Source organism: Lethenteron reissneri, chromosome 26 (assembly GCF_015708825.2).
Source record: "Lethenteron reissneri isolate LAM-NWPU_2019-01 chromosome 26, ASM1570882v1, whole genome shotgun sequence".
Classification (NCBI taxonomy): domain Eukaryota; kingdom Metazoa; phylum Chordata; class Hyperoartia; order Petromyzontiformes; family Petromyzontidae; genus Lethenteron; species Lethenteron reissneri.
The window spans coordinates 3814314-3842001 of NC_083804.1; the positions used below are offsets into that span (position 1 = coordinate 3814314).

Consider the following 27688-nt stretch of genomic DNA (forward strand, 5'->3'; position numbering starts at 1 on the left):
TAATTCACGTGAAAATAACGTACTGTACGTATATAAAATAGGAACAAATTTACAGTTGTGTATCAGTCAACTGCTGGATGAATGCCTCCCCACATTGTGTCAGCCATGGCGACTGATTGACGAGTACTTCACGAAGCTGGCCTGTGCGGGTTTGTGAAGGAGGTCATTCCAGGATCGGTTCACACAATCACTGGCCACTAATCTCATCTAAATTTAGCCATACCTGCACGTTGAACTCAGGTGGCCGGGTTCACAATGCTAACCACTGCTCTCTCTCTCTCTACCAAGATCATTTATATGCCGGTGCATACATTTATTTGGCGCATAGCAAACATGAAAATGTGGGCCATTTTAGCACCATTATCAACGCAAACAAATGTAATGCACATACGTATAGGCCTACTGTAAAGTGCAAATGTATTTGCGCTGGTGATTAAAACCTGGTCACCGGTTGTCATAGGCACAACAAACTCGATATTGATATAGCTTGGATGACACTTTGTGTGTGTAGGACACGTGTTCATTATGAACTATACAAATTTCAACTATTTTTTTTATTTTACCAGGTAAGGCCCACTGAGCTCTATAGCTATTGTATATATGAAATATATAGCGAAATGATAGTTCAACTTATCACGTGGAAATGTATCACAGCCAACTACTCCAGACACATGTTGATTCTAAATGTGGAGGGAAACAACGGAGGACCCGAAAAAAAACCCATAGGTGACCACCACGGAGAGAACATACAAACTCCAAATATACAGCAGGTGTCAGGGTCGGGATCAAACCCACAACCTCCTGCATACCAGGCGAGGAAGTTAACATCTCGCCATCGCAGCGCCCACTTTCATTAAAAGACTTAGTCAAATATAGAAGATAGCCATTTCTTTGTTGCAGATACTGAACAAATCCTCTGATATGCTTTGATACGGAGAAACATTATTGCAGATCCCGTAATCTGTGGGGTTTCCCGTGAAGCTACCACTCTCATCCGCAGCGATAAAGGGTCACGGATAAATCCCGCGGATACATCGGATGAAGTTGCTGCTATGCATTGTGGCTAAAATCATGGATAACCACGAATAATAGGAATACATAGGGCGCGGATAATAGGAGTTTCCGTGGACTCTTCAGCTGTTGCGGGTAAGAGGAGTTATGGGTAACGGCCGTTGATGTGAGGAGTTGTGCTGTGCGTTCCTCCTGCATATTCCTTTATTTACACTTTTGTTCATGAGGAAAAGACGTTAATGTCCGTGAGATATGACTTGTACAGTCTAAGTTTCCTCACTGCGGTGTGCCTGCCAGATCCTTTTAACTGCAGGGCAGCCCAACCGACAGACAGGGTCACGTGACACTCACCACTCACTCATCAGATTCTCATCCACACCACCAGACAGCACTAATCACTTACAACTCACTAGACACTCACAAGTCATATATGTTAAAGCCACATTGTGATGTATTGCAGTTCCATCACAAAGTAGTGGTTTATGTATTGTCTTTATATATGTATACGTTTAAAGAAGATAACTTTCAGCAAATCAATTTCTTGACAGATCATCCAATGCACCTGTTTTTGTCAAAAGATGCCACCGTAATAATGCGTTCTCAAACTGCCTGGCATTTCTCTCCTTTTTTCAAAGGGCATTGCCTGAAAAGTTAGCGCCAGTCAAAAGACTCACGAAAACAACACCGACCAGAACGGAACAATAAGACCGGATCACGGTGCAGGTTTGTTACACACAAAAACGTTGAATGAGCACGCTGGCCTCCGTGCGTATGTAAAAAAAACCCCCATCAGCACTTCCTAAACAAGTGCATTGTGGGCATCTTATCTTCGATCACCGTCAAACATAATCTTAGCACAACTGAGAGCATCCGGTCCACAGTTGCCTATCCCTGCATCGCCGCTGTTGTCAATTGGTTACATTCGCTCATTTATTTCGATGGTGATATAACCGAAAAAGACCACAATGCACTTGTTAATGAAATTCTGCAGTTTTTTTTGCAATAATGCACATAAGGCTGTGTGCTTTTTACACATTTTTGCAACTCGTTTGCATCTTAACGTTGGTTTAGCATACACTGTATCGTTATAGATCAATAGGTCTCATTCACACGATAGTGAATATTCAATTTTCATCCAAATTGTGGCAAAAACACCTCCATTACCTAAAAGAGTGGAGGAAAATCGTCAAGGCAATGCGTGTTCTTGCCGTTCTGTAACGACGCGCATCAGGCCCAAAGTGTCTTTGTGCTCAAATCACACAACGCAGACTCCCGCAAGAAATGTGGCAGCACTGTCAAAGGCTGGTATTTACCGAGCATGACGGCAATGCATCAGCTACGAATTGGTCCCAAGCAGGCGGATTTCTCCGCGTTGCTACAATGACATTTGATGAACAGAAAATGTTCTGTGCTGTTCGAATAATTGACTATTGCAAACTATTTTTCCCAAATACATGACATTCTCTGTGTCACCTTTCATTATAAAAAAGGCAGTCAAGAGGTTTTGATGGCAGGATATGAAAAGTTAAAAATACTCGCATGCCCGTATTTTATTTGTTAGTCATTGCTAACATCAGTTTGTCTTCTGTGATGTAAGAAGTTGATATAATTTACTACGTGAAGTTCACTGATTCTCAAGGCTGTTTAAGAAAGTGTTCTACTTTGGATGTTTACCTAATTAGTTGGTGAATATTTATATTTGATTGGAAGTGCAAAGGAACCAGAGTTCCTGGCGAAATCCCATCCTGCCGAGCTGTCACCGGCCCAAATATATAAAACGATTCTATATCGTCAATGTCAAGATTTACAAAAGCAAACTCGATATGCAGTCCATTCACTGGTGGCCGGGTTGAGGCCGTCAACGCTCTAAATATGAGAACCTGATTCGATCAAAGGTGCATGCGTCGATTCAAATCCAGGATTTCAGAGGCACCAGCAAAAATGTTGAGGGCTGCCATCCTCTTCATTATTTTTTAATGATTATAGTTATTTATAAATACTTCTGCAAAACATCCGTGCCACGTGCATTTCTCCATCTTTAATAATGCCACGACCATAAATCTTATAAAGGCAAGGCAAAGACAAAGGTCCCCCGTATAGCCTTAACACACTGTTGGGGCAAGTGATGTAAGCGAGCACCTATAAAGGCCAGAACGGCACACGAGGGGGTGGGTGGCCAGCACCACGCACAGCCGCCTTTGTCTCCCGAGTGGTAATGTTCTTACGCACCGCACCAGGTACTAATTTGAGGCCGAGTCGACCTAGGGGAGGCCCAGGACCGGTTCAGATAATCGTCACCGATGTTGGCCGTGAGCGGGAATCGAACTCGGGACGCCAGGTTCGCAGCGCAGCGTAGCGCTGACCGCCACCCCACCGCTCACACGTCCTAACAAGCAGCTGCGGACTTTCACCACGCCACGTGGCCCAATCTTCCTGATGCAATTCTTGCCATCTCAGGGAATATCCATTGCGAAGAAACTCCGAACAAATTCTCGCCTTGCGGCAGAGATGCTCCCGTTGACTTGTTCATCTGCGCAGGTAGCAGAGTGAATCGTGAGCCGCTGTTTGCAGCTCGGCACTTCTTCGCCGCCTGGGAAATTGCCGCCTCCCTAGAGCTGCCACTTTGCCGCCGCTGTTCTTTCTTCGCGCACGCGGCGTGCTTCAGACAACTACTGGGGTAATAAGCGGGGCGCGCCGGATCTACACATCCAGAGGTCGCCGGTTCGATTCCATCTCCCAGAGAGGCAGTTTGAAACAATGGGGCAACTGCACAACATTCACGGTGCGTGCGCATTGCCCTATCTTCCGACACGTTTGGCTGAGCGTGAAAGAGTAAGGAACGGCGGATAACCCTCTCGATGGGGGCTTCGTTCAGCTCCCCCGAGTGGAGGTCCTTCCGCCAGGAGCCGTGTGAGCACGAAATTTCGGGGCTGCGTCTTTAACCCGTCGCATCCAAATGCCGCGTGCCAGAAACGAGGTTTCTCAGAGACGCGCGCGAAGCGGACGTTGAAGATGTGTGCTCACCTCGACCCTCGCAGACGATCGCGGGTGAATCCCATCAAGCTCTTGTGGCCCTTTCTGCGTGTTTTCTACATCTCGGCGTTGCACCTCTTTGAGAAGCCCTACAACTGATAGGCTAATTACCTTCGGTCATCGATGTATGAGTAGCACAGTAGTTGACAAAAGCAACGTTCTCCATTTCTCCTTTGAGCATCTGTGTGTTTCGCACGATTTTCGAATTCTCATTTTTTTTTGCTACAATCGGCAAGCTTCATGTGAATGACTCGAGGATCCTATTCACGTGCTGGTGATTATTTATTGACGTACAGTAGGGGCATGAAATATTACATTCCATCGCCGGACTAAAGGATGCCAGAAGACTCCGCGCAATACATTTCAGAAATGTTACGGCACAAACGTGCTGTTCCGCTCTTTGTAAGGGATGTCCTTTCCGCTGACATTTGGAGGTACGGTGCGCTGCGACTGCGAATGCTCGCGGACAAATCCAGCGCCATAGCGGGTGCGTGGCACCAAATCCGATCTGTGAGAAAAAAAACAGTGGCCAAACCCGGACAACCTCTGCAGAGATGGAGCACCGAGATCGGGTCGTGTGCAAGAGCACGATGGATTCATGGAATGGCAGGACCGTGAGTGACGGTGAACATCGGGGGAGGCATTCAGCCAGCAGCGAATGTAAGAGGGCCTGTTGATGATGATGGTGGTGGTGGTGGCCAGGTAGGATTGGCAGGGTATGGTGGCACAATGCCTGCTCTCCCGAGCTTTGTAGGGAGGGTTAGCGGGTCGTACGGAGATCACGGTGCTGAGCAACACAGCTGCCAGAAGTCCTACAAGCACAGAAACAGTCCCTGCCACGTCCAAGACATTTTTTAAAATCAAGAATTAGTTTTTAAGTAGACTGTTCAAGGCATTGCCACTTCACTTTGGGAGATTACATATTCCAGACACTTGGCCTCAGGGAATTACTGTGCAAATTTACCCAGCTATTCTTTGGCCATGATATACTTGCGGTGAAACTTTGCTGTAGGAGTTCAATGTTTTTTTTTATTGAAATAAACTACCATCATATTTAGCCGCAAGCAAAGGTTAAATATGAAAGGTTGGCAAATTAAATGTGCCCTTTTACCACACTGTCACTTCTACATAATTTGTCACGTGACTAATTTGGGAAACTCTCTCGGTGTTTAAAACATTGTTGTTGTTGTGTTTTGGCTATTAATACAATGTCTGAGGGTTAGGCATAATATTTCAATATTTGTGTGACACATCTAGCTGCGAGCTCTCTCAACTTTAGCATTGCAACCCTAATCGAGCAACCATGACCAGTCCTCATCTCTGAACTTTACTTTTTTAAGCCGCACTCCGAAGCCTTGAACCTTTTCCCGTGACATATGACCTTAAGCGCCAACCTTCGAAGAGGAAAATTAAAATATGATGTAAAGAACTGTTTTTGCAGTCATCATTAACAATCAGCGTCTTATGGCTGAGACGTATACGGTAATGAGTTCACATTTTGAGCAATGACCATTTTTCAGTAACAAATGATGGATGGGTGACAGATTGTGAGTAATTCCATGGTGGGGCCGTTGAGGAGAGTTTGACATAAAAAAAAATCTGTTTGGGATCAACGCCTTTTGTTCAGAAGTTATTACATGATAAGACATTCAAGCCGAATGTGTCTCCCTACTGCGGACACTCCATAAAGTGATACAAATTTTATCGACTCTCGAGGGATGATGATGATGAGGCGAATCGATTCCCCCCCCCCCCGTCGTTTTCTCGTGAGCTGAACGGCTCTGGCGCAGTTCGACACGGCGGAGAGAATACGGCAATTATAAATAAATGACATTGACAGATTTAAATTAAAAATATATAAATAAAATAATATCTCCAGAAATGGAAGTTGTAAATTATAGGGAGCACTTTAATGTCAAGCCGGATTAAATATTTTGAGGCCCAAGGCCAAACATAAAATGGACGCTTCTTTATCTCGAACGCAGATATATTGCACCCTAATGGCAAAATAATAAATCATGTTGAACATTAAACAACAAAAGTTCGAATTCATAATAAAGTTTTGAGTCGCGAAAGCCTACGCGTTAAATTTAATTCGACGTTTGTAAATTTCTGTTTGAGTTCCTGCATCCACAACTTCGCAGGACGTGAATGATTGTTGTCTTCTGCAAACTGCTGGCTCTGCCGTGGAAATGTGGACTTGCCGCAGGGCATTAATCGAGATGAACACCACCCCAATCTCAATTGAGCATGAGAACACTTCTAGTTCTGTTTTGCGATAAAACTGGAAATCAGCTGTCTACTATTCCCTCACGATGCACTTGAGCTCATTTTACTCTCGTGCCTGAACTCGCTTCGCCATCTGACCTGAACAATTCTGACACTGGCCGTTGTGTTCGGTTTGTAAGAACAACACAACCAGGACAACATCAGCTTCTCATTTTAACTGCCATCTGATTTTTACTCTCATACTGTCTGGGGATTTTTTTTACAGATAATGACTTACCTCCCCCAATTCTACCACAGTTTGGCCTCCTACCCCACCTCACACAGACATCCAACGAACTCCCTCTGTTCCTGGTATCCTGGTCCGACCACTCCCCACCAACCCCATCCACCACCGCTACACCCTCTCCTGCCACCCTTCGCCAACTCTCTTTGTCCCGATGCTCTACCCCCATGCTTGTTCGTTTTTCGCAGCTCTGTGTCCACGTGTGACGAGACCGAGAGGGAGGCAGGCCGAGCCTAAAGCCCGAACCCCCCACGAGGTCTCCGTCAAACGGATTCGATGCACATCAGCCGACGTTCCGTTTGCATTCGAACTTACCGCCTTCGGCGTGACCGCCAAGTCGAGAGGCCAAACGCACGATGCGCTCGCGCGAGGGTCGCGGGGCTCACCGGAAAGACCACCAACGTCCATCTTCTTCAGGTTCTTAGCCTCGAGGACGACGATGGTGAGCTTTCCGGCCGTGGGGACGTAGCGCAGGGAGATGCAGATGTCACCAAGTTTCTCTTGCTGCAAGCGTTCACGCGCGCAGACAGAAGACAGAGATCCCCACCCCCCCTTTGAGCCTCGACAGACTTTTGGGGCAAGCGAGCACCTACGAAAGGTCGGTGCGGCACACGAGGGGGTCGCTGGCCGCCTTTCAATCACCCATGTGCTACTGCAGAGGTGTATGGATGTTAACAGGATGCACACCTTTGATACAGTGATTTGGTCATGAAGACACACGCACGCGCACAAGACAAAGGTCTTCCATTAAGTGTGATGAACTGTAGTGGCGAGTGCTTTTAGTGAACATCTATCAAGGCTGGCATTAATTTATCATGCCCATCTGCCTTTACCTTCCCAGTATTGATACTGGTTGAACAAACTTGAACCTGAAAAGAGATTCATCTTCTTGGTTCTTTCGGTAAAGTCACGTAGAAGGGAAATAAGCAGGTCTGTCGGGAAGACAGCGTCAGACGCTGTCTTCCCGACAGACCTGTTCTTCACCTGAGGACGGCTGCTTGCGTTGTGGCCGAAACGTCGTGAGAATTGTATTTTATTATGTTTTATTTTTATTATTTTATTATTTACATTCTACGTGACTTTACCGAAAGAACAAGAAGATGAATCCCTGCAGTCACGAAAGCTTTAAATCGAAAACTAAAAAGAGATATTCTGATGAACACACCAGTGATGAAGAACAACCACTTCACAATAAGAATATATGTTAATACTGGAGTAATCCGATGAGCTGTAACGCTCTTTTTCACAGATGTCCAATAGGGGCATGGGGTCAGAAAGTTCCACCAACAGGCAATACAAAAACACAATAGGAGTGCAAAGTTTAGGACAGATAAACAACAAAAAACGATCTTAGTCATCATAGCTGTCAACCCATACGGTTTACCCGTATTCTTGTACAAGGGAATTGCGTTTTCGGGGTCCATACTGCGTATTTGTTTGTGTTTCTCACTTGTGATGGGACTTTGTAGGATAAACGTTGAGATTTATAAGGGCACGGGGTGACCAATAAGGTTTGACCTGGTCTGATAAAGGGTTAACAGGTATGTGTCATAGAGACTTTAGTGGCGAATGCTGTTGGATCGTAGACACACACAGACACACACAGACACATTAAGAAGGGGTCGCGTGCTGAGCTCCACTCACTGTGGTTACAATAACAAGAACATTTTTTCCCAGAAAAGCCTTCCTGATTTTAGGATCCACTTACATACTCAATGATTCCCACGTGGCGTGTAATCAGAGTATCAAGGGAAATAATTGGAGCATGTGACGGGGATAACACTTAGAAATCCAAGGACGATAGGTCAGCAATCACGAGTAAGATTACATGCAAAAGGGCATTTCTAGACGGCCAAAGGGAATGACTGCGACCATTGTATCGGTCCTCCCATCATGCCCTGCATGTCACGTGACATCACCCATTGCGACTGCGAAATTCACGTTTCCGTCTGATGCGTTTCTCGTCGTTTACGGAAAGTGTTAGAAATGGATTACTGTCACCAATCTGGTTGGCACCCTGTCATCTACAAGCACTGGATTACAGACAGGTGCCACTACGCCAGTATTTAGGAAAAAATTCTCTTGGGGTTTTTGTCACACAGCGCAACCGCCAATGCAATTCAAGCAACGGTGGCTCACAAGTGACGACATCACATTTACACCCTCTATTTAAGATCGAAGCAGGAGGATTTCTCCACTAATCTGGCTGTCGCCTGTTGACGATTGTTGTAATTACTGGCGAAACGTCGTAATCGAATTGCAAATGTTGTGTGTTTACTCTCCCAACACAACGGTGTTGTTGTGCTCGTAACGAATTGGCACGTTTTGTTTACGTGGCAAACCTTACTAATTGGTGGTGTCGGGTGATAGCGGGTTTAACGACACATTTATATTCACGTGATCAAACCCAAAAAAACCTGTGCTATGATGGGTGCCCTGTTTGCAAATATTTAAGGGATAACGTCTGTATGAGTTGTGCTCCTTTTGTCGTCATCTGGTCCAACACCATGTAAGACTAGGCTCTAAGAAAAGCTGTCTCGGGTGTGGACCAATCAATTTCAAGGACAGTGCATTCATTTTCAGAGTTGTGTTTTTTTGTTTGCATTTTGACCGCAATTGTTGTGGTTAATGCAAACACGATCCCTTGTATAAAGGTGTCAGTTTTGTTGCCAATTAAAAGGGTAAAAATCTATTACTATATCTGTATGGCAGTCCAGGCATGATGAACCATTTCCGATATCTCCAAGATTGATCACGATTGTAACAGTATTCTATGGTAGGAGGCAGTATCACCACAGCATAGGCAGTCGTGGAAATTCAACATTTTCTCATGGTGGGGCCAGTATCACCAGATGACATGCACAGTAAACTGTTGCCGATGGTTCCTGGTTGCTGTTTCTCCTCTGCTGTCCCTCAAGTCTGCATCTCCCTTTACCCAGAAATCCATGCCGACGCATCTTTGTTTCTGTCCACGTAATAATGAAACCTCCTATTCCCCCAGGATCCCCATGTCCCGTGACTTTTCGCAGCATCTCGAGATGCGGTCGCATCCTCGGCACCATATCAATCCGGACTGCTTGATTGTATTATTTTATTGATTTCACGAAGATAATGGGATCAGATGACCCTGAATGGGATTTGAACTCAATGTCTTTGTATTCTGCGTTGGCCTCGCATATAGATATGTTTCAATAAATGCTGATAAAGTGCTACACACCATGCAATGCTGTCATCAGGAACATTGTGCATTCTGTGTGCGTTTGTGGGGAGAGGTCGTGTAGCGTTTTGCGCGCTGCGCTATGAACCTTCCCGCTCATGGCCAACACCAGTTACGATTATCTGAACCGGTCCTGGGCCTCTCCTAAGTGGACTCAGCCTCAAATGAGTACCTGGTGCAGTCTGTAAACATCGTCACTAGGGAGACAAAGGCGGCCGGGTGTGGCGTTAGCAATCCACCTCCTCGTGTGCCGTGCCAGCCTACATAGGTGCTCGCTAATAGCACTTGCCCCTCAACAGTCTGTTAAGGCTATATGGGGGACCTTTGTCTCTGTCTTTGTGTCCCCGCGGTGAATATGAATGTGGCCATAAAGCTAACATCTCTGCCTGGTGCACTTAAAGAACAAAACCTTACGATCGGAATAAACGAACACTGCGAGAAGCCCTTTCACGCAAAGTATAACCGTCGTCAGTTTTATTGACCACATTTTAAACATGGTTTAAAAAAAAGTCTAAATTAAATTGGTAAAAAAAAACCGATTTTATAAATTCGCCGATATAAAATCAGTACAAAGCAATAACTGCCTATTTCTCATTAATTCACGTGAATGGTTTTCCCACTAAAATTTGTATGCACAAACACAAAACTCAAAGAACGGAACGCTCTGTAAAACACGTTTATAACGTGTCCATTTGAATGCGCAAGACACATGGAGTGTTTATTTGGTGCGTAAGAGACACAGGATACACATTAACGTTGCATGTATATTTATATATGTAAAGCGCCTATTTTATGCGCGGGATGTACCAGAGAGGCCCATCTTATCTGCAGGAGAAGCGGAATGGCCGTGTCCACGTTTGGAAATGCCTCCTCCCAAGCCGACACGCATTTTTCTTTCGCCACGCTGTTTGTCATTCCTTGACAGTGCATCCCATCACATCGGCACTCTCCAAAATGCACGCTTCAAATAGCATTTCAGAGTTGTGGGTGGGAGCGTGGGAGGAGGGATGGGTGTGGGGAGGGTGGCAGCAGGAGAAGGCCGCTGAGACTGCCCTTGTCTTGCAGCTGCTAGTGCTGCCTCCTATTGTTGTCTGTTGCTCCCTTACATCCTCTAGAGAAATCAGGGTGCCCGGGGGTATGAACGGTCAAAAAAGTTTGGAGAATGGGATTTTTTTTGCTTGTTTGATAAAATGCGGCCTTTGAACGCGTGTGCTCGCACTCGTGCGCCATTTTGTTCTTTTTCGATGTTATACGCGAGAGCAATGTAAATTGTTACAAAATTAAAATGTTACGTTTGGGACGGTGCTACTTTTTTTTAAAGCCTCTAAGTTCTCAGAACGATTTTCGACGGCCCCCCTCGTGAAGGCAACGTCGTTTGTTTAACACGCGACCAATATTTATAACACTGTGTAACTATTTTTTTGTTTTGTTCTTGAGTAGTAAGTGTTATTTCTTAATTGCTTACGCCTCAAAAGTACAGAAAATGTCTATTATTCTCTACAAACTTTGCTTTTGTGATCAGGACAGTGATATTTTGAAATTTACCTATTTTCCAGAACATTCTAGATAGATTCAGTGCTGAGTAAACTTGGAGTAACTTCTAGAACATTCTAGAACTTTCCAGTAATATAAATAGTAGTATAAATGCAGAGGCCTTAAGCTCACCAGTTCAGTTTAGTTCCAGCTGCCTAAGTGGATACATATCTGCTTTTTTTCTGAGATGGCATCAAGAGGCTGCAAGCATCCAGCAGACGCATTTTGCTATGTCTGTGGCCAATTTCTGTTTAAGCATCTGCTAAGGTATGTATTTTGCTGTGCCTTTTTACACCTAATGAGGGAGGCTTGTGTTGCCTCCGAAACGTCGTGATTTAATTTAGTTGTTTTCATTTATTTTATTTTATTAATTGTTGGATGAAATTGTGCAAGTCGCAGATCAGAGGAAGTGTCACCAACCTTTTTGCCGCTTCTTCACCCATCAAGATGGGCTCTGCATCTGCTACAATGTGACCAGTCTGTTCGAGGCAATCAGAATCGCCTGTAACCAGAATGAGTGGCACCTCTTCATTGACAGCTCATCCAGGAGCCTCAAAGCCGTTCTGCTCCATAATGGTAACAAGTACCCGTCTCTTCCCCTGGCTCACGCGGTGCACGTCAAAGTGGATTACAACAGCATCAAGACCTTGCTGGACGCCTTGAAGTAGGATGAGTATGGCTGGGAGGTCATCGGAAACTTCAAAATGGTGGCATTGCCTGATGGGTCTCCAAGGCGGTTTTACCAAGATTCTCTGCTATCTTTGCCTTTGGGACAGCAGGGACACCAAGGCGCACTACCACAGGCGGGACTGGCCACAGCGGACCGAGTTCTCTGTGGGGAGGAACAACGTCAAGTGGGAGCCACTGGTGGACCCCCGGAAGGTGCTGATGCCACCACTGCACATCAAATTGGGCCTTGTGAAACTATTTGTCAGAGCTGTAGATAAGGAGTCGGCAGCCTTCAAGTACCTTCAAGAATTCTTCCCTCAGCTGTCTGAGGCAAATGTCAAAGCCGGTGTGTCTTCGTCGGACCACAGATGAAGAATATCCTGGAATGCAATACATTCCCCAAGAGGCTCTCTTGTAAGGAGAAAGCAGCTTGGAACAGCTTTGTCGCAGTGGTTCGTGACTTCCTAGGCAATGACAAAGTCGAAAACTACGTGGAGCTGGTTGAGACTGGTGAAGAACTATGGCACAATGGGCTGTAGAACGTCCCTCAAAGTCCATATCCTTGATGCTCATCTTGATAAATTCAAGGAGAACATGGGAGCGTACTCGGAGGAGCAAGGCGAGCGCTTCCACCAGGATATACTGGACTTAGAACGCCGCTACCAAGGACAGTATAAGGATAACATGATGGCAGACTACATTTGCGGTCTGATTCTTGAAAGTGTTTTACAGTATAATCGTAAATCTCGAAAAACTACTCTCTTCTAAATATTTTGTAGTCATTTTTGTATTACTTTAGTATAAATACATGTACATTTTCATTGATGTGTTTTTTTACGAACTTCATGTGAACGAAAGGACACAAATTCGCCCGTTTTCTCGTTGTAAATAGGTACATTTCAAAATATCACTGTCTTGGTCACAAAAGCAAAGTTTGTGGGGAATAATAGCCATTTTCTATACTTTTTAGGCATAAGCAATTACAAAATAACACTTACTACCCAGGAACAAAAATTGTGTTACGTAGTGTAAAATAGTTTTTTTTTGGGTTAGATCGCATAAATATAAATGTGTCGGTAAACCTGCCACCACCCGGCACAGCAAATTAGTAAAGTTTGTGTCATGAACAGAACATGCCAATTCGTTGCTTGTGCAGCACACCGGTGTGTTGGAAAGAAAAATCGTTTGTTTCTCAAAGCTGAGGCGAGACGCGAATGCCAAACGAAGGTTTTCATTTACGTTGAGTGATCGATTGCGGATATTAACCATGAATATTCCACTCAAAATAAAGGTCCTGGGAAAAACCTCAAACGAAGCTACATTTGAAGTTTTCGTGACTGCCGGGATCCATACTCTTTGGTTCTTTCGGTAAAGTCACGTAGGTATGAAATAAAAAAAATTAATGTGATTAAATTGAGTAACCTCAAACGAGTTCCAAGACTGCGTGCGCTTTTCTGCAGGAGGCACCTGCCGTGGGCGATTTTGCCAATTTCTTAAGGCTTCTTCTTTTGCTGTTGCTCGTCAAGAAAAGTTGCAGCAATGCACAAAATTGTCATTTAATTGAGGAATCAATTCAGTATATAAAGCTTCAAATAATGCGGTTCACTCCGTGACATATTGTGCAACCCTTTCGCAGTCAAACTCTCCAAAAAGAAATAAGCTAGTCTGCTTAAATATCAGCTGCTTAGTATTGAACAACACCTCATATAAATGTGTGTGTGTGTGTGTGTAAGAAAGGTTAATAATTTTTAATTATAAAGGTACAAAATAAAAAAAAAACTCCGGCGCCTTTGGGCTGCATTCTGCATCGGCTCCGAAAACCTTGAAAACGGAAAGGTCATAGGCACTTGCGCAAGGTCTTTTCCCCAACAATAATTCAAATTGGAACTTTAAGTTCCAAATCGAATGGAGCCAGTAAATCTAATTTCCCTGCTTGTCAAGATGACAAGAGCAACCTTTTAAAAAAAAAAGTGGCAACAGCTTTGGCAAAAAAAAAAAAACCCAACGGAGCCGCCGCCGACGCGGGCAGCTTGCTTGGCGAGCGAGACGGGATTTGATCTCTTTGGGCTTTCGCCCCGTCCACATCGCGTGACCTTATAAGCCCACGGAGTTGTTCTCCCATCGTGCGGGTCGAGGGAACCCAACAATGCGTGGGGAGGTGGAGGGGAGGGGGAGAGAAGAGCGCGTCCCGTTTCTCTGAAAAGATTCGGAGAAAGGGCCCAGGCCACCGGAGTTTGTCGCTAATAGCGCCGGTGTGCACACTAATCCAACTTACTTTTCCGAATGCCATTGCGCTCGACTTATCAGTGCGCTGCAGGCCGAATTACTGGACGGCGTGGGAAATAGGGGTTAGGCTACGAACTTTTATGTATGTGTGAGCGAGATACGGAACTGGGGAAGTTTTTAATTTATTTTTAAATGCAGTAACTCGTACTATACAAATGTGAATGTTGCTTTAACCTCCGGTCAGGAGACAACTCAGAACATTGTCTCTGGAGTCAATACAATACTTGCCACTATTAGCGAGTGCCTATTAAGGCGAGCACAGTATGCGAGGTGGTGGTGGGGTCAGCACCATGCCTTTGCGTCCCAAGCACTGATGTTTACAAGTCCCAAAAGGTAAATTTTGATTTAAAGCTTTCGTGACTGCAGGGATTCATCTTCTTGGTTCTTTCGGTAAAGTCACGTAGAAGGGAAGTAATAAAATAATCAAAATAAAACATAATAAAATAATTCTCACGACGTTTCGGCCACAACACAAGCAGCCGTCCTCGACAGACCTGGTCTTCACCTGAGGACGGCTGCTTGTGTTGTGGCCGAAACGTCGTGAGAATTATTTTATTATGTTTTATTTTGATTATTTGATTACTTCCCTTTTACGTGACTTTACCGAAAGAACCAAGAAGATGAATCCGTAAAGGTACTCATTTAAGGTGAGGACAGACCGAGGATCAGTTTTGATAATTACCACCGATGTTAGCCGTGGGCAGGAATTAAACCAAGTTGCCAGGTTCATAGCGTCAACACTGCGCCACTAGGCCACGGCCCTTCTACACGCATGCACACACACACACACGCCCACATTCACACTCACATACACAGATGTACTCACACGTACGTGTAGATTTACAAATGTTCACGTGGAGGACAACACGTAGATAGACGCACACACTTGTGACAGAAAATAACGTGATTATTACGTTTGTACAACTGTCAAATTAGACATTCAACTTATTAACATATCGTATTCGAACGCCAGCACTCCACGACTAACGATCCATTACTGTGGCTCATATATAATTGATAAACAACGAGACTAAATGTCCTCACGCTCAAACAAATGGTGAATGATGATGGCATTCCAGTCTTAAAAATACGGCTGCATAAAAATAGTGGAACGTGATGTTTTTTTTTGTTGGCTCTGAAAAGAAAATTCATTTTTACAAAGGGACCATTCCAACATTTTAGTGGCATGGCATCTCCGAAAGCACGGCATATAGTCCCAAACAAAATGTATTGTTCCTCCTGAAATATGTAATTTATTTACTTTCCAACGATCAAACAATCAATATTTACGCTGATGCACTGTTACATTTTTAACGAGCTCAAGATATCAGATCGAGGAAGGGCATGATGAAACGCACAATAAGCTAAAGCCTTCACAATGCTTGAATCGCAGCCTTCTCATCTCCTGGCTCCTCTTTGATTGGGACGTGTTTCGGGGCCGGTCCAGGGTTACACTTGGACCGTAAGGGCGCCACGGTGGCGAGATGTTAACGATCTCGCCTGGTATGCAGGAGGTCGTGGGTTCAATCCCGACCATGACAACTGTATATTTTTCGAGTTTACATGTTCTCCGCGTGGTTACGTGGATTTTTCTCCGTGTCCTCTGGTTTTGTCCCTCTACGTTTAGAAACATGCGATTAAAGGATTTGGCTGCAAAAAACAATCAACGTGATAAGCCACTTCGTTCACCTATCATTTGTAGCTAGGTCGCTTCTGAATAAGAGCTTCATATAGCTCAGTGGGCCTTGCCTGGTAAATTAAATGTTTTTAATTGGAATCAGTGCTGCTTTGACCGTGCACTCCCAAAAGACCATGCGGCTGATGGGCTGTGTAAATATATATTTAGATTTAATGTGGAAAGACGGATATTTGAAGGATTGTCCACCTCGTTTACTTTGATTGGGATGTGTCTTTCTTGACTACAATTTACGGCATATTGCTGCATATCTCTACCTCAAACCATTTAGCAAATGGCGAAACGCGACCATGCAATCACGAGGAGGCCGCGGGGGGGGGGGGGGGGGGCATTAGCGTTGTGGTTATCGCAAAAGACTATGATGAGCTTCGTGACTTGAGTTGCATTTTTGACCGTGGCAAGTGATATCCAAACTAGTCCGGGCCACGCCTTCATTAGCCCCGTACTGACCAGCGTGGTGAAGTATGATCAAACAACCCCGATGAGGCATGGTTAGGCCTTCATTCAGAAGTGATGTTTTGTTTAAATCAATTTACTTTGTAAATATTGAAACACACAAATATGAAATATGTATATAGCTCAACTTTTGAATATCAGCTTTGATTTCTGTAAAATATATCTTAATAGTCTGTCTGAGAGGTCTTCCAAAAAAGCCAGAGGCAGTCCGCAGCAAGGGAAACATGGATGCAGTTCACCCTCATTAGCACTCATCTGTGAACCACGTCCAACTACGCACTGCCAACGAGAGCCCCCGAGTGTTCGTTGAGTGCTCATGATGGACTGTGAGGCAAGCCCACCGGTGAAGCATGTCCAGATACAAATTGACAGGTCAAAAAATTAACCCGTAAAAACAAAGTTTTTCACTATAAAACCTTTATATGCGTGGCGGCTAGAGTCCTATCGTCCTCTGGCTTGAGATGGCTGCCACCTATGGGTCAGATGATTGTCTGCCAGCATTAAGCAATTGGTAATTAAATATTTAAAAAAATTTCCCTAAACAGTGTAAAATTTTGGAAAAAATTTTTCACGAAAATTAATTGTCACGCACAACGAGTCTGTGTGGAAAATGTCAGCTCGATTGGAACATGGGGAGTGGGTTTAAAAACGACCGAAAGATTTGCACGGTCGTAAGCAAGCAAGCAAGCACGCAAGCACGAAAGCAAGTGAACTTAATATAAAGGATTTAAAAATGAGAGGGTCTGCCTGGTCTGCTCTCGAAATTCACTTCGTCCATTCCTCTATCCGTCTCATCCACCACGCCGAGTTCAACCAAAAGCTCTGCAAGAAAAATAAATTAAACGCTTCTCTCGGCGGCGATTCTTTGCTCGTGCCGTTCCTCTTTGGAATTCCCTTCATATCGTCTCTTTTTTTTTCCCTCAAGCTCTTATAAACTTATTAGATTCAAGAAATGCAATTTACATTGAGCAAGTTATACCTCCGATAGTGCTATCTGAGCCTTTGGGAAAGCCCTCAGCTGATACGCAATTTCAAAAATTATCTACGGGTGGCCCTCAGCCAGTGGTGGAAATTCCACATTCTTTGAAGCATAATTTTAAGTGGTTAATGTCTAATTGCGAGTGAGACACGCTCGCCGCCGCGAGTGCCACTCAGCCAGACACCAGCAAGGCCCAGAGTTTTATATGGGTCCTCATAAAAGCTCATCAGCGAACCATACCCAGCTGCAGGCTGTCAAAGAGACCATTGAGTGTTATAATGGCTTTCAATGGGGCTCATTTGTGAGCCGTAAAGAAGGAGCAATCATTAGGGTTCATTATCTTTATAACGATGATTACCACTACATTTTTGTTTGGCTCTGCCGACTTTCCAATCAACTTACCAATCCTGCTCCCAAAGACCTCGGTGGGGGGGGGGGGGGAGTCTTTCTCGTCAAATGCGCACAACAAACATCTGCCACTTGTCCCAAGCATTGGCTTGCCAGTTTTAGCCAATCTCACAATGAACACAAGCAGGGGCCCATTATGTGTTTGTTGTTGTAGTATTTATCTTGTTCGCTGGTGCATTCAGCTTCACGTCATGAGATTAAAACATTTCCACTTGGAACTCTGAGAGCCAAACAGGGCATCGCAATGTGTCACGAAACAACTGTGGAAGAGGATACTGCTGGGGCCTACTTTTGTATTCTGGTAGAAAGGCAGTTTCTGCTAAAGCTTGGCAGAAAACACAATTTGCCGCTAATTTTGGTCATTTATCTACAGTCGCGCCAACTGGACTCTGGGGCATTATTATTATTATTATGACAATAAAACCAATAAATTAGTCTTCAAATAGCTGGACAGGCCAACTAATTGAAACCCCACATCTACATGTTGGGTTCTGTGTGCATGTGGATGTCTCTGTGGTTTCAGTGATCAACATCCAAGATGAAACGCCGCTCAACCCATCATCCACCGACGGTTGTTAAAATTACGACTTCTTTTTTTGGGGAAGTACAACAGTGGCCGTTGAATGCAAACTACCGGCTCGTATGCATGTACGTATGTTGAACTTCTGTCGCATTGCACGTGGCCTCCACCATAGGAACGTGGAGTTCTCACCACTACCCCCGAGTGCGACCACATAGCAGGGCACCTTTTCGTGCTCACTCGAGCTGGGAGACACATTGGCTATTTACTTTTTTTTTACAACCATTGATGACCTGACTAAGTTCACCTGGCTAGGCTGGCTAAGTACGGTGCGAAAGAAGTTTAACGTGCATACACACACGTCGGCTTTCGCGACCAATATTATTCATAATAAAGGTTTTCTTTGGGTTAGATCGCGTTATTTATAAATGTGTCGCAACCCTCCACCACCCGACACGGCCAATTAGTAAAAAATGTTTCACGTTGACAAAATTGTAAATGTTGTGGATTCACTCTTCAACACACCGGTGGGCTAAAGTAGTGAACTATTTGTCTTTTGTCAACGTGACACATTTTTCACTGATTGGCCGTGTCGGGTGGTGGAGGGTTGCGACACATTTATAAATAACGCGATCCAACCCAAAAAAAAACCTTTATTATGAATACATACACAGGCACGTAAGTTCAGAACCCACTACACTTAAGACATCGATTTAATCACTGAAAACTGGATCCCAGATTCCAAACCCAAAACCTCAGGAGGCGTCACAGCTCAGCGTGCCTTGGCATGGGGCATTACGAAACGTCCAGAGGCTCCCTGCAACCTGCAGCCCATTGGCTTCTCCGGTGACCCAGTTTTGAGCTGGAATTCCTGACCAACTTTGCAGAGTCAGCTTCATTTTATTTAGCGAATGCCTTTTACACGTGTCGTACCGTTAAGAGGGCCAGATATGCAAGAAATTTTAAGAAATACTCATGCTTGTCAATGTTATTTATATTGTTTGAGTGGACGTCAGCTCCACGTCGCCACATAGCCACGTGACAGCCTCCCTCCTCCTCCAGCACGTGCAGGACAACAACAACCACCACCAGGACCACCCGGCATGCCCTGACGGTCTTCACGTGGCGGAGACGATGGTGCTCCATCGGTCTCCTGGCCTCTGGCACTCACACGGGCCGGGCTGTCGTGCAGCGGCAGCACGATTGAAAGCGGCGCACACGCGCTGGCCCCGGCCACACCGGGAAGCGGTGCGGCCGAAACCCGCTGGCACCTTGGGAGGTCGCCGGTGGGTTCGGTTGAACCGCATCATTAGCGCGCGTGGATCCCTTCTCCCTGTGTTTGCAATTTGGAGGGGGCGTGAGTTGTTTGTGCCGAATAGTTTCTCGAGCCGGCCCGGATACACACACACGCACGCACACAGTAGTTCTCAATTGGGGAACAGACGTCGGCCGGGGTCCCCTCTGTGTCCCATTACCGCATCGGCTGCCCGAATCTCTGCCGCGGCCAGTCAGGCTGGGTTGGCGTGAGAGGGGTATCCCTTGAAAAAAAAACACCACTTAAATTACGATTTAAAGCTTTCGTGACTGCAGGGATTCATCTTCTTGGTTCTTTCGGTAAAGTCACGTAGAAGGGAAATAATAAAATAAAAAAGTAAAACATAATAAAATAATATAATAAAATAATATAATATAATTCTTTTATTATGTTTAATTTTTTATTATTTTATTATTTCCCTTCTACGTGACCACTTAAATTACGAGGGGGTGTTGAGAGAGCGAGAGTTTGAGGTGTAGGAGAGGGTGGGAAAGCAGCGGCGGTGGGGGAAAGGAGTTTGTTGCGTTCATTAAACAAATGCTGCGAAGATGGATTCATCTGGTAGGGCCGTTGGTCGATGGATTTCACATCCAAAACGGTTGCCTTGCTCGTTTATTTTTAGTTGGCGTGTGCGCTCGTATATCTGTGCAGTGTGCAAATGCACGGACCGTACGTGCGCGCACGTGCACGATACGTGGGTGTGTGTGTGCCTGTGCACGTATGGAGATATATATGAAGTAACACATTGCGGGAAGTCAACAGTGGTCGTCTAATTGGCAGCTATCTCAGTTTGTATGTTTATGTACAGCAAAGACAAATCTCCCCCCTATAGCCTTAACAGGCTGTTGGGGCAAGTGCTGTTAGCGAGTAGCACCTATGATGGACGGCACGGCGCACGATGGGGGTGGGTGGCCAGCACCACGCCCGACCGCCTTTGTCCTCCCAGTGGTGATGTTTACACATCGCACCAGGTACTTATTTGAGACTGAGTTCACCTAGGGGAGGCACAGGACCGGTTTAGATAATCGTCACCGGTGTCGGCCCTGAGCGGGAGTTGAACTCGGATCGCGAGGCTCGTAGCCGCAGCGCAGCGCTACCCGCTGCGCCACCGCTCCCCACGTGCAGCGTGCACATTGATTCGCACGATTTGTTAACAGACAAAAAAAAAACCTGCCGCCTTTTACTCGCTTTTATAATCCTAATCTCGGCATTGCAGAGGCCCAATCCAATGAGAGGCACAAGGAGTTTGACATGAATCACCGAGCAAGATCCAAGTGGAGATTTGAAATTGGGTGCCCGTGGGGAACGTGACCATTGTCCAGGCGCACGGAATGCCGGCTGGTGACGGTGTGTTTAGGCCACGTGTCATTTTGGATGTCACCGATTTGTGGGCTGGGTCCCGCAGTGCGCTTGCAGCCACCTGCGCTGCTGCACGTGGACGGACGAGGGCCCCACAGTGGGGGGGGGGGGGGGGGGGACCTTCCTCCAATAGAGGACAGACGATGATGGTGATGATGATGATGATGGTGACGATGGTGACGATGATGATGATGGTGACGATGATGATGGTTATAATGGAAATCATGATGATGGTGGTGGTGGTGATGTGGATGATGCAGGGTAATGATGATGATGCTGGTAATGATAATGATGCTGGTAATGATGATGCTCATGATGATAGTGGTGATGATGATGGTTATAATGGAAATCATGATGATGGTGGTGTTGATGATGCGGATGATGCTGGTAATGATGATGATGCTGATAATGATTCTGGTAATGATGATGCTCATGATGATAGCGGTGATGATGGTGGTTGTGATGATGAGTTTGATGATGGTGATGGTGGCGATGATGGCGGCGATAATTCTGGTGGTGATGATGATGATGATATCGAGTCAACCTTTGAGCCCGATATTAATTCACAGCCCTCCAATTTCGAATCGGGCATTCTGACCTTGTTGCCATCCAGCAGAATAATTTAGCACATATTTTAACATCTTGAAATTAAACACCAAATGTAAAGCAGGGGGATTAGCAGAGAAATCAATTAATAATGACTCACGCGCCTTTTTTTCGTATGTACGCACCTGGAATTAAATGTTAAAGCACGCGGGATAAAGTTGCGCCATTGATCAGCGCCGCTCACGGACGGACGCTCGCAGAGTGCAATCATTTGCGTGCGGCACAATTTGTCAAAAAAAAATTGTGTGTCGATAAGAACAACTGATGAGGCAGCGGGTGTACGTTCAAATTGTCCGTGCGCAAAGCCCACCACAAATGCGGGACATGCGTTGTTGGGTCACACAATCACACGGGGACCCATAATTGCGGCTGAAAATATTAATTCTCCACATCACCACCGCCGATTTGGGTCGCGCCATCGTTAGAAGTGCTTGACTCACGATAGGAGAGAAGCCAAGACTGAAGGACCGGTTTGCGGGTTGACGACAATCATTGTTTGCTAGAGTGTGCTCCAATATGCCGGGGCCATTTAAGGACGCTCTACATCCTCACATCTCATCGTCTCAACACGTTTTGAAAGGGCAACCCCCCCCCCCGCCTCCTCCTCTCTCTCCCGCAAGTGGCAGCTGCCCCTGTGTGCATCACGACGTGAGACTCGGCGCCTGGGACCACAATCAGGACATTGGTCTGCCGGCAGGGGGCGATGACTGTGATGCGTTATCCTAATCGATCAAACGTGCGGGTCCGCTTCGTGGGAAAGTCAACAGCGGTCGTCCGTTGGAGCGACTGACTCTCTGCCGTGGGAACCTAGAACACCAGGGCAGGATCGCCAACACAGTTGAGAACTACCCACACTGCCAGGCAGTGGCTTTAGCTTGACATTTGAATTGACTTGCTATCATCGAGTCTTTGCTGTATGCCCTGCGAGGCAGCCGAGCAATAAAGTATTTGTAAATGTCAAACAGCAAAATCTCGGTTGTAAAATCGCACGGACGTTTACAGTTAAAATGCCGTCGAGTTTATGGCCACTGGAGGAAAGAGTCCGTGGGCCGTGGCGGTTTGCGCACTGAGCGTGTTCCATCCCTGGCCACGGCTAACATGAAATCTCAACCAGTCCCGGCCTCCCCCACACTTAACCGTCCCACACAGAGCCAGCGTGGTGAAGTATGGTCAAACAACACCCATGATCAACACAGCAGTGGATTGACAAAGGGCTGTACGTTCTTCTTCTTATTGATTAAAGTAGCATTTGTAAGTAGTATAAAGGATCAATTATGCTAAACTACTAAATGTAATCTTACTCGCAGCCATTCACGATCACAGAGCTCTATCATAGTTTTCACAGAGATCTTTTACAGTGATCACTATTCACTAGCACAGCACACGTAGTGAAAACCCGCCGAACCCTTGTAACGAAATCTATTGAAGCAATATGCATATAGAGAGCATTCAAAAAGCATCCACCCCAACTAAGAAAAAAAAAATCTTGAGTGGTGTCGGGTAAGTGTCAGGTGAGTGGTGGCTGGTGAGTGCTGAGTGCGAGCGTCTAATGGTTGGCTGGTGAGTGGTGAGCGTCAGGCGAGTGGTGAGTGTCAGGTGAATGTTTGCTGTGGGTCAGGCGTGTGAGGTGACTTGTCACGTGACAACGGCCTCCAGTAGCCAATGACCAAACGTGAATTATTGTGAAATATTACAAGTACATTACCAACTATTAACAGCAAAGTCTCTATAAAATAAGGGTGCAGCCATGCAATTGCTTTTTCACATCACCGCTGTGGAAGGGACTCTGGAGTGTATTTTGGCCTAATATTCCACAATACCCAAAGCCTTTTCTACCAAAAAGTCCATCCAGTCATAAACAAAGTAAATCAAGGTGCCCCCCCCACTATTGAAACGGCGATTGGTTGCTATTTTATTCTCTTAATTATTAGCCCTGAGCCAGCAGCGGACATTCCACATTCCCATTGCAAGGAGATGCGTTTGCGGCAATCCGATGCCCGCCCGCCGCTGATGGACAGCCGCGTAATGGTGCACAGGTCGCTGAAATAGACGTTGCTGGGAGTGAGCGGGAGTAAGCGAATAGATACATATCAATGAGGGTAAATGGACATCATTGTAATATATTACGCTAAGAAATGACTGAAAGTCACTTCAATAGATCTGTCAGAAAGCGAATGGCGGTTGCTTTATCTGCTTGAGAGTAAATTAAGTAACAAAAAAAAGATTTTCTAGAGCCTCCGTGCTCAAGCAGGCACGGAGGCAGAGCTAATCTGTGTCGGTGGGTTCTGAGCCAGTGGTGAAGAGTCCACATTCCTATGACGGGATTAGTACGTCCGTAACAAATGGGCCGTGTTGACTACCTACAAAATTGTGCCGATGCTATCAACCGCGAAACAAACCCGCAACATTCGTCGACGGCGTTGCCTTGCGACGCACAACTATTTAATAGGACCGACGTTCCGGGAAAAGGCCCTTCTTGACAGCAGACAGAGAGACAGAGAGAGAGAGAGAGGGAGTGCGGGAAGCGAGATTGACCAACTTATAATTGGCAAGGCAGTTTTCTCAACTTTCTGTTTAATTACCAAACCGTGGATAGAAGAATGGGCTGAGCCAATACCCGTCGACGAATTCAATTGCCAATCAGTCGAGTGCTATGACCGCAGAAGGAGCACGTGGCTCTGAACGGCAATCACCGTACGATTTCAAAAAAAACGTAGCAATTTCGCATGCTCTGTCTTTCTTCGCGGCGCCCGGTCAGCGCGAGCGACGTTTGCCATCTGGCAAGACCGCGCGACGGAACATTTTCATCATTTCAGCTCACGCCGATCCGTGTACACAGCATTTGTAACAATGGCCTGGTGTTGCGAAAGCTTTGATTGGTAATTTTCGCGCAAATTACCGTCGATTTCTCAGCGCCCCCACGCACACGCGCCAGCTCTCAAACGTGGTGGGAACGTGCGAGGAGTTTGTGCTGCGCCTCCGCCGCTCGGCGATTCCTAAAGTGTCCCCGTGCGTTTACCTCCTGCCGGGCGCCATTGTCAGTGTGCCGTCGTCACATCACCCCTCGCGTCTGTTCCCAATTATAAGGTAGCAGGGATGCAAGAAGGAACATTCGCCAGACACATTTCATAACAATAACCGTTGTATATTTAGCCGGTTGGCGGTGGCTGCGAGCGCCTCTAACCCAGCGCTTGCGGAGGCGACTGTTGGTGGATCACGCAGGGATGTTTCGAATCTCCCTTCCCGTGGGCTTTGAGGTGCGAAAAGCATGACTTTGCCACGAGAAGGCGGTTATAGCAAATATGTGGAGTCCACCTGTTACATCTGTATGATGATGGTGTGCTGTCACTTTGCACGCATTGGTTTTCTCCAGAGCATCCGGTTTCCGTCCAGATGTAAACTCTTTCATTAATTTTAATTTCATTTTTTACCTACACAGTGACTTTACCGAAAGAACTAAGAGTATGAATCCTTGCAGTCACGAAAGCTTCAAATCTAGAATGTAAACTCTCATTAATTAGCCGATAGCACCTTAATATATAGAGGACCACAGAGCTTTGGGGGTGGCAGGGAGGGCAAAATTGTACTTTTTCATGATGATTACGCTTGCAACGTTTCGGTTATTTCCCTTTCGAGAATGTTCAGGTGTGGGAATCCGCAGACACGAGAGGATATCCTTCTAAACGAGGTAGTCAAACCCTACCGGTCATTCTGATAGCGACTGGCCTTGCCACAGTCCTGACAGTCGGGAGTCTCGCACGCAATAATCTTTGCAGCGACCCATCAAGCCTCCTTCAAGAGGGCAGCATTCAACGAGCCAGGCGTTGGGACGCTCCCTTGCGAAGGGAGCCACGCGATTTGCTTGTTAGTTACGACAAAGGACAGTTCCTATTTATCATTCAGGTAGCGGGGCCGTTTGACAGTTAAAATTCGAGTCTCGTTTTCGACAGCTCCTTCTTGCACACGGCTGTCACATGAATAAAATTTGGGCTGCTCTCTCTTAAAAAAAACACAACAAACACCACTGCTATTAATCGACCATCACTTTGACAGTGTGAAATAGCAGAGTGTGGGCTTCTTCATCAGTGTCAAGCAGTTTGCCTGAGAGGTTCTAATGTGCACGTGTGTCCCCGCAGTGCAAATTCACTCCCGACATTCGCACGCACACAAAGATCCCCCGTATAGCCTCTAACAGACGGTTGGGACAAGTGCTGCTAGCGAGCACCTATGAAGGCCGGCACGTCACACGAAGTGGGTGCGTGGCTAGCACCACGCCTGGCCGCCCCAGTCTCCCTGGTGGGTGATGTTTACACATCGCACCAGGTACTCATTTGAGGCTGATTCGATCCAGGGGAAGGCTCCGGTGTTCGCTGCTGTTATTGGCCGCGAGCGTGAATCGAACTCGGGTCACCAGGTTCGTTGCCGCTCCCCACGTCGCATGCGCACGCGCACACAAACGCAGAGATGCAAATTCGAACGCGCGCACAAATACGACGGCGCCCCTTTAATCCCAGCAAGACTCTTGATACCCACGGCTGCTATTTAGCCAGGCACGTCGTTACGAGGGCCAGGACCATGGGTGGCTGCCTCCGTGACGAGCGCTGACGCTCGCACAATGCACCAGGTGGGAGGCTCACAACAAGCTCTGAAACCACTTTCAGGTGATGCTATCAGTGCATCTGATTCACTGGGCTCGTAGTGCAATTCGTTGACCACCTGTGTAGATGTTTTACTCGCCCAACCGACAAAGAATGCAAACACGCGTGCGTACAAGTGCACTCGATGAACATTGGAAAAATACAATTAAAAAATAACAATTAGTTACGGCAGATAGTTTTGTTACTGCGACACTTATTTAATGAAGGAGAGCCTCACAAAGTCTCACGACTCTTTTTTTCAGAAGGGTCCTGCAAAGTTGTTTGGAGTAGGAGGGCGATGAGGCTCCGTGGGATACCGGCTGAGTCGTATGCAGATCTTTCCTTTCAGCATTGCGATATTTTGGCCAGTACGAGCTACGTTGTATTTTGTATAAAATTTTCAAATCTATCATCCATGGGAGAAAATCAGTGAATCCAGAGGAAACCCACGCAGGACACGGGGGTAGAAAATACAAACTCCACGCAGAATTGGTGCCCGGGTGAGGAATAAAGCCCAGGCGCTTCTTGCTGGGAGGAATTGGTGCTAACGCTGCGCCACTCTGCACACCCGATAAATGCCGGAGCGACGTTTACTTACTCAGGAAAACCTCGATTCAGTGCCACGACACTTTTTTTTCAGGAGATGCTAGAGATGCTTGGCCAATTTCCTCTTTGAGTATCTTAGTGCGTGGAAATGCAATTCGGAGTAAAGATACAGAGACAAAGACTGCACAAGGGCGATCTTTTATGGACTGTCAAGGCGAGCGGTGATAGCGAGCAGCTCACTGAAGGCTGGCCAAGAGCCCAACGGATGGGGGGTGATAAAAGCTACGCATGGCTGGGTCGACACCATACCATGTACTCATTTAAGGCTGGGTCGACCTAGGGGAGGCCCACATCGGGTTCGGGTTGTCGTGTACGACCGATGGCGTGCATGGCCAGGAATCGAACATTGCTCTCTGTGACCATAATGCAGTGCACGAACCAATATAAAATCGCCAAATATCCCACTTGTAGCTATATAGTTTGTTGGGGGCCGAGTGCTGTGAGTGAGCACCTATGAAGGCGAGCGCAGTAGATGAAAGTGCTGATGTGTTCAGCACCACGGATAGCTGCCTTTGCTTCCCCAGTGCTCCGATGCTGATGCAGCACACCAAGTACCCATTTCGGGCTGTGTCAACATCGAGGGGACCAGGACAGCTTTGGATACCACGTGCCGTCGATAGAATGAATGGACCTCGAATTAAACGCAGGTCACTGTGACCATAATGCAGAGCGTGAACCACAAGGATATAATACACGCGCGCGCATCGCTAAGCCGATGTAATTGTGCCCAATGTGACTCCATTCCAAGAGCGACGTAGCAATTGAACAAAGTCTGGGGAAGATGGGAGGGACACTCGGCTCGGCTATTATTCTGCGTTGAACATTTCCCCGTTCTCAGAACAGAA

General features: G+C 46.2%; 1 protein-coding gene across 3 annotated transcripts in view; it reads right to left on the bottom strand.

The window, feature by feature from the left end:
* Nucleotides 1-27688, bottom strand: part of LOC133347511 (synaptotagmin-1-like) — a 303405-nt gene that overhangs the window by 16231 nt on the left and 259486 nt on the right. For all 3 annotated transcript variants that reach the window (XM_061559832.1, XM_061559831.1, XM_061559830.1), the window contains one exon: nucleotides 6943-7060. In XM_061559832.1, coding sequence (XP_061415816.1) covers nucleotides 6943-7060 — 118 coding nt within the window. The remainder of the gene's footprint in view (nucleotides 1-6942; nucleotides 7061-27688) is intronic.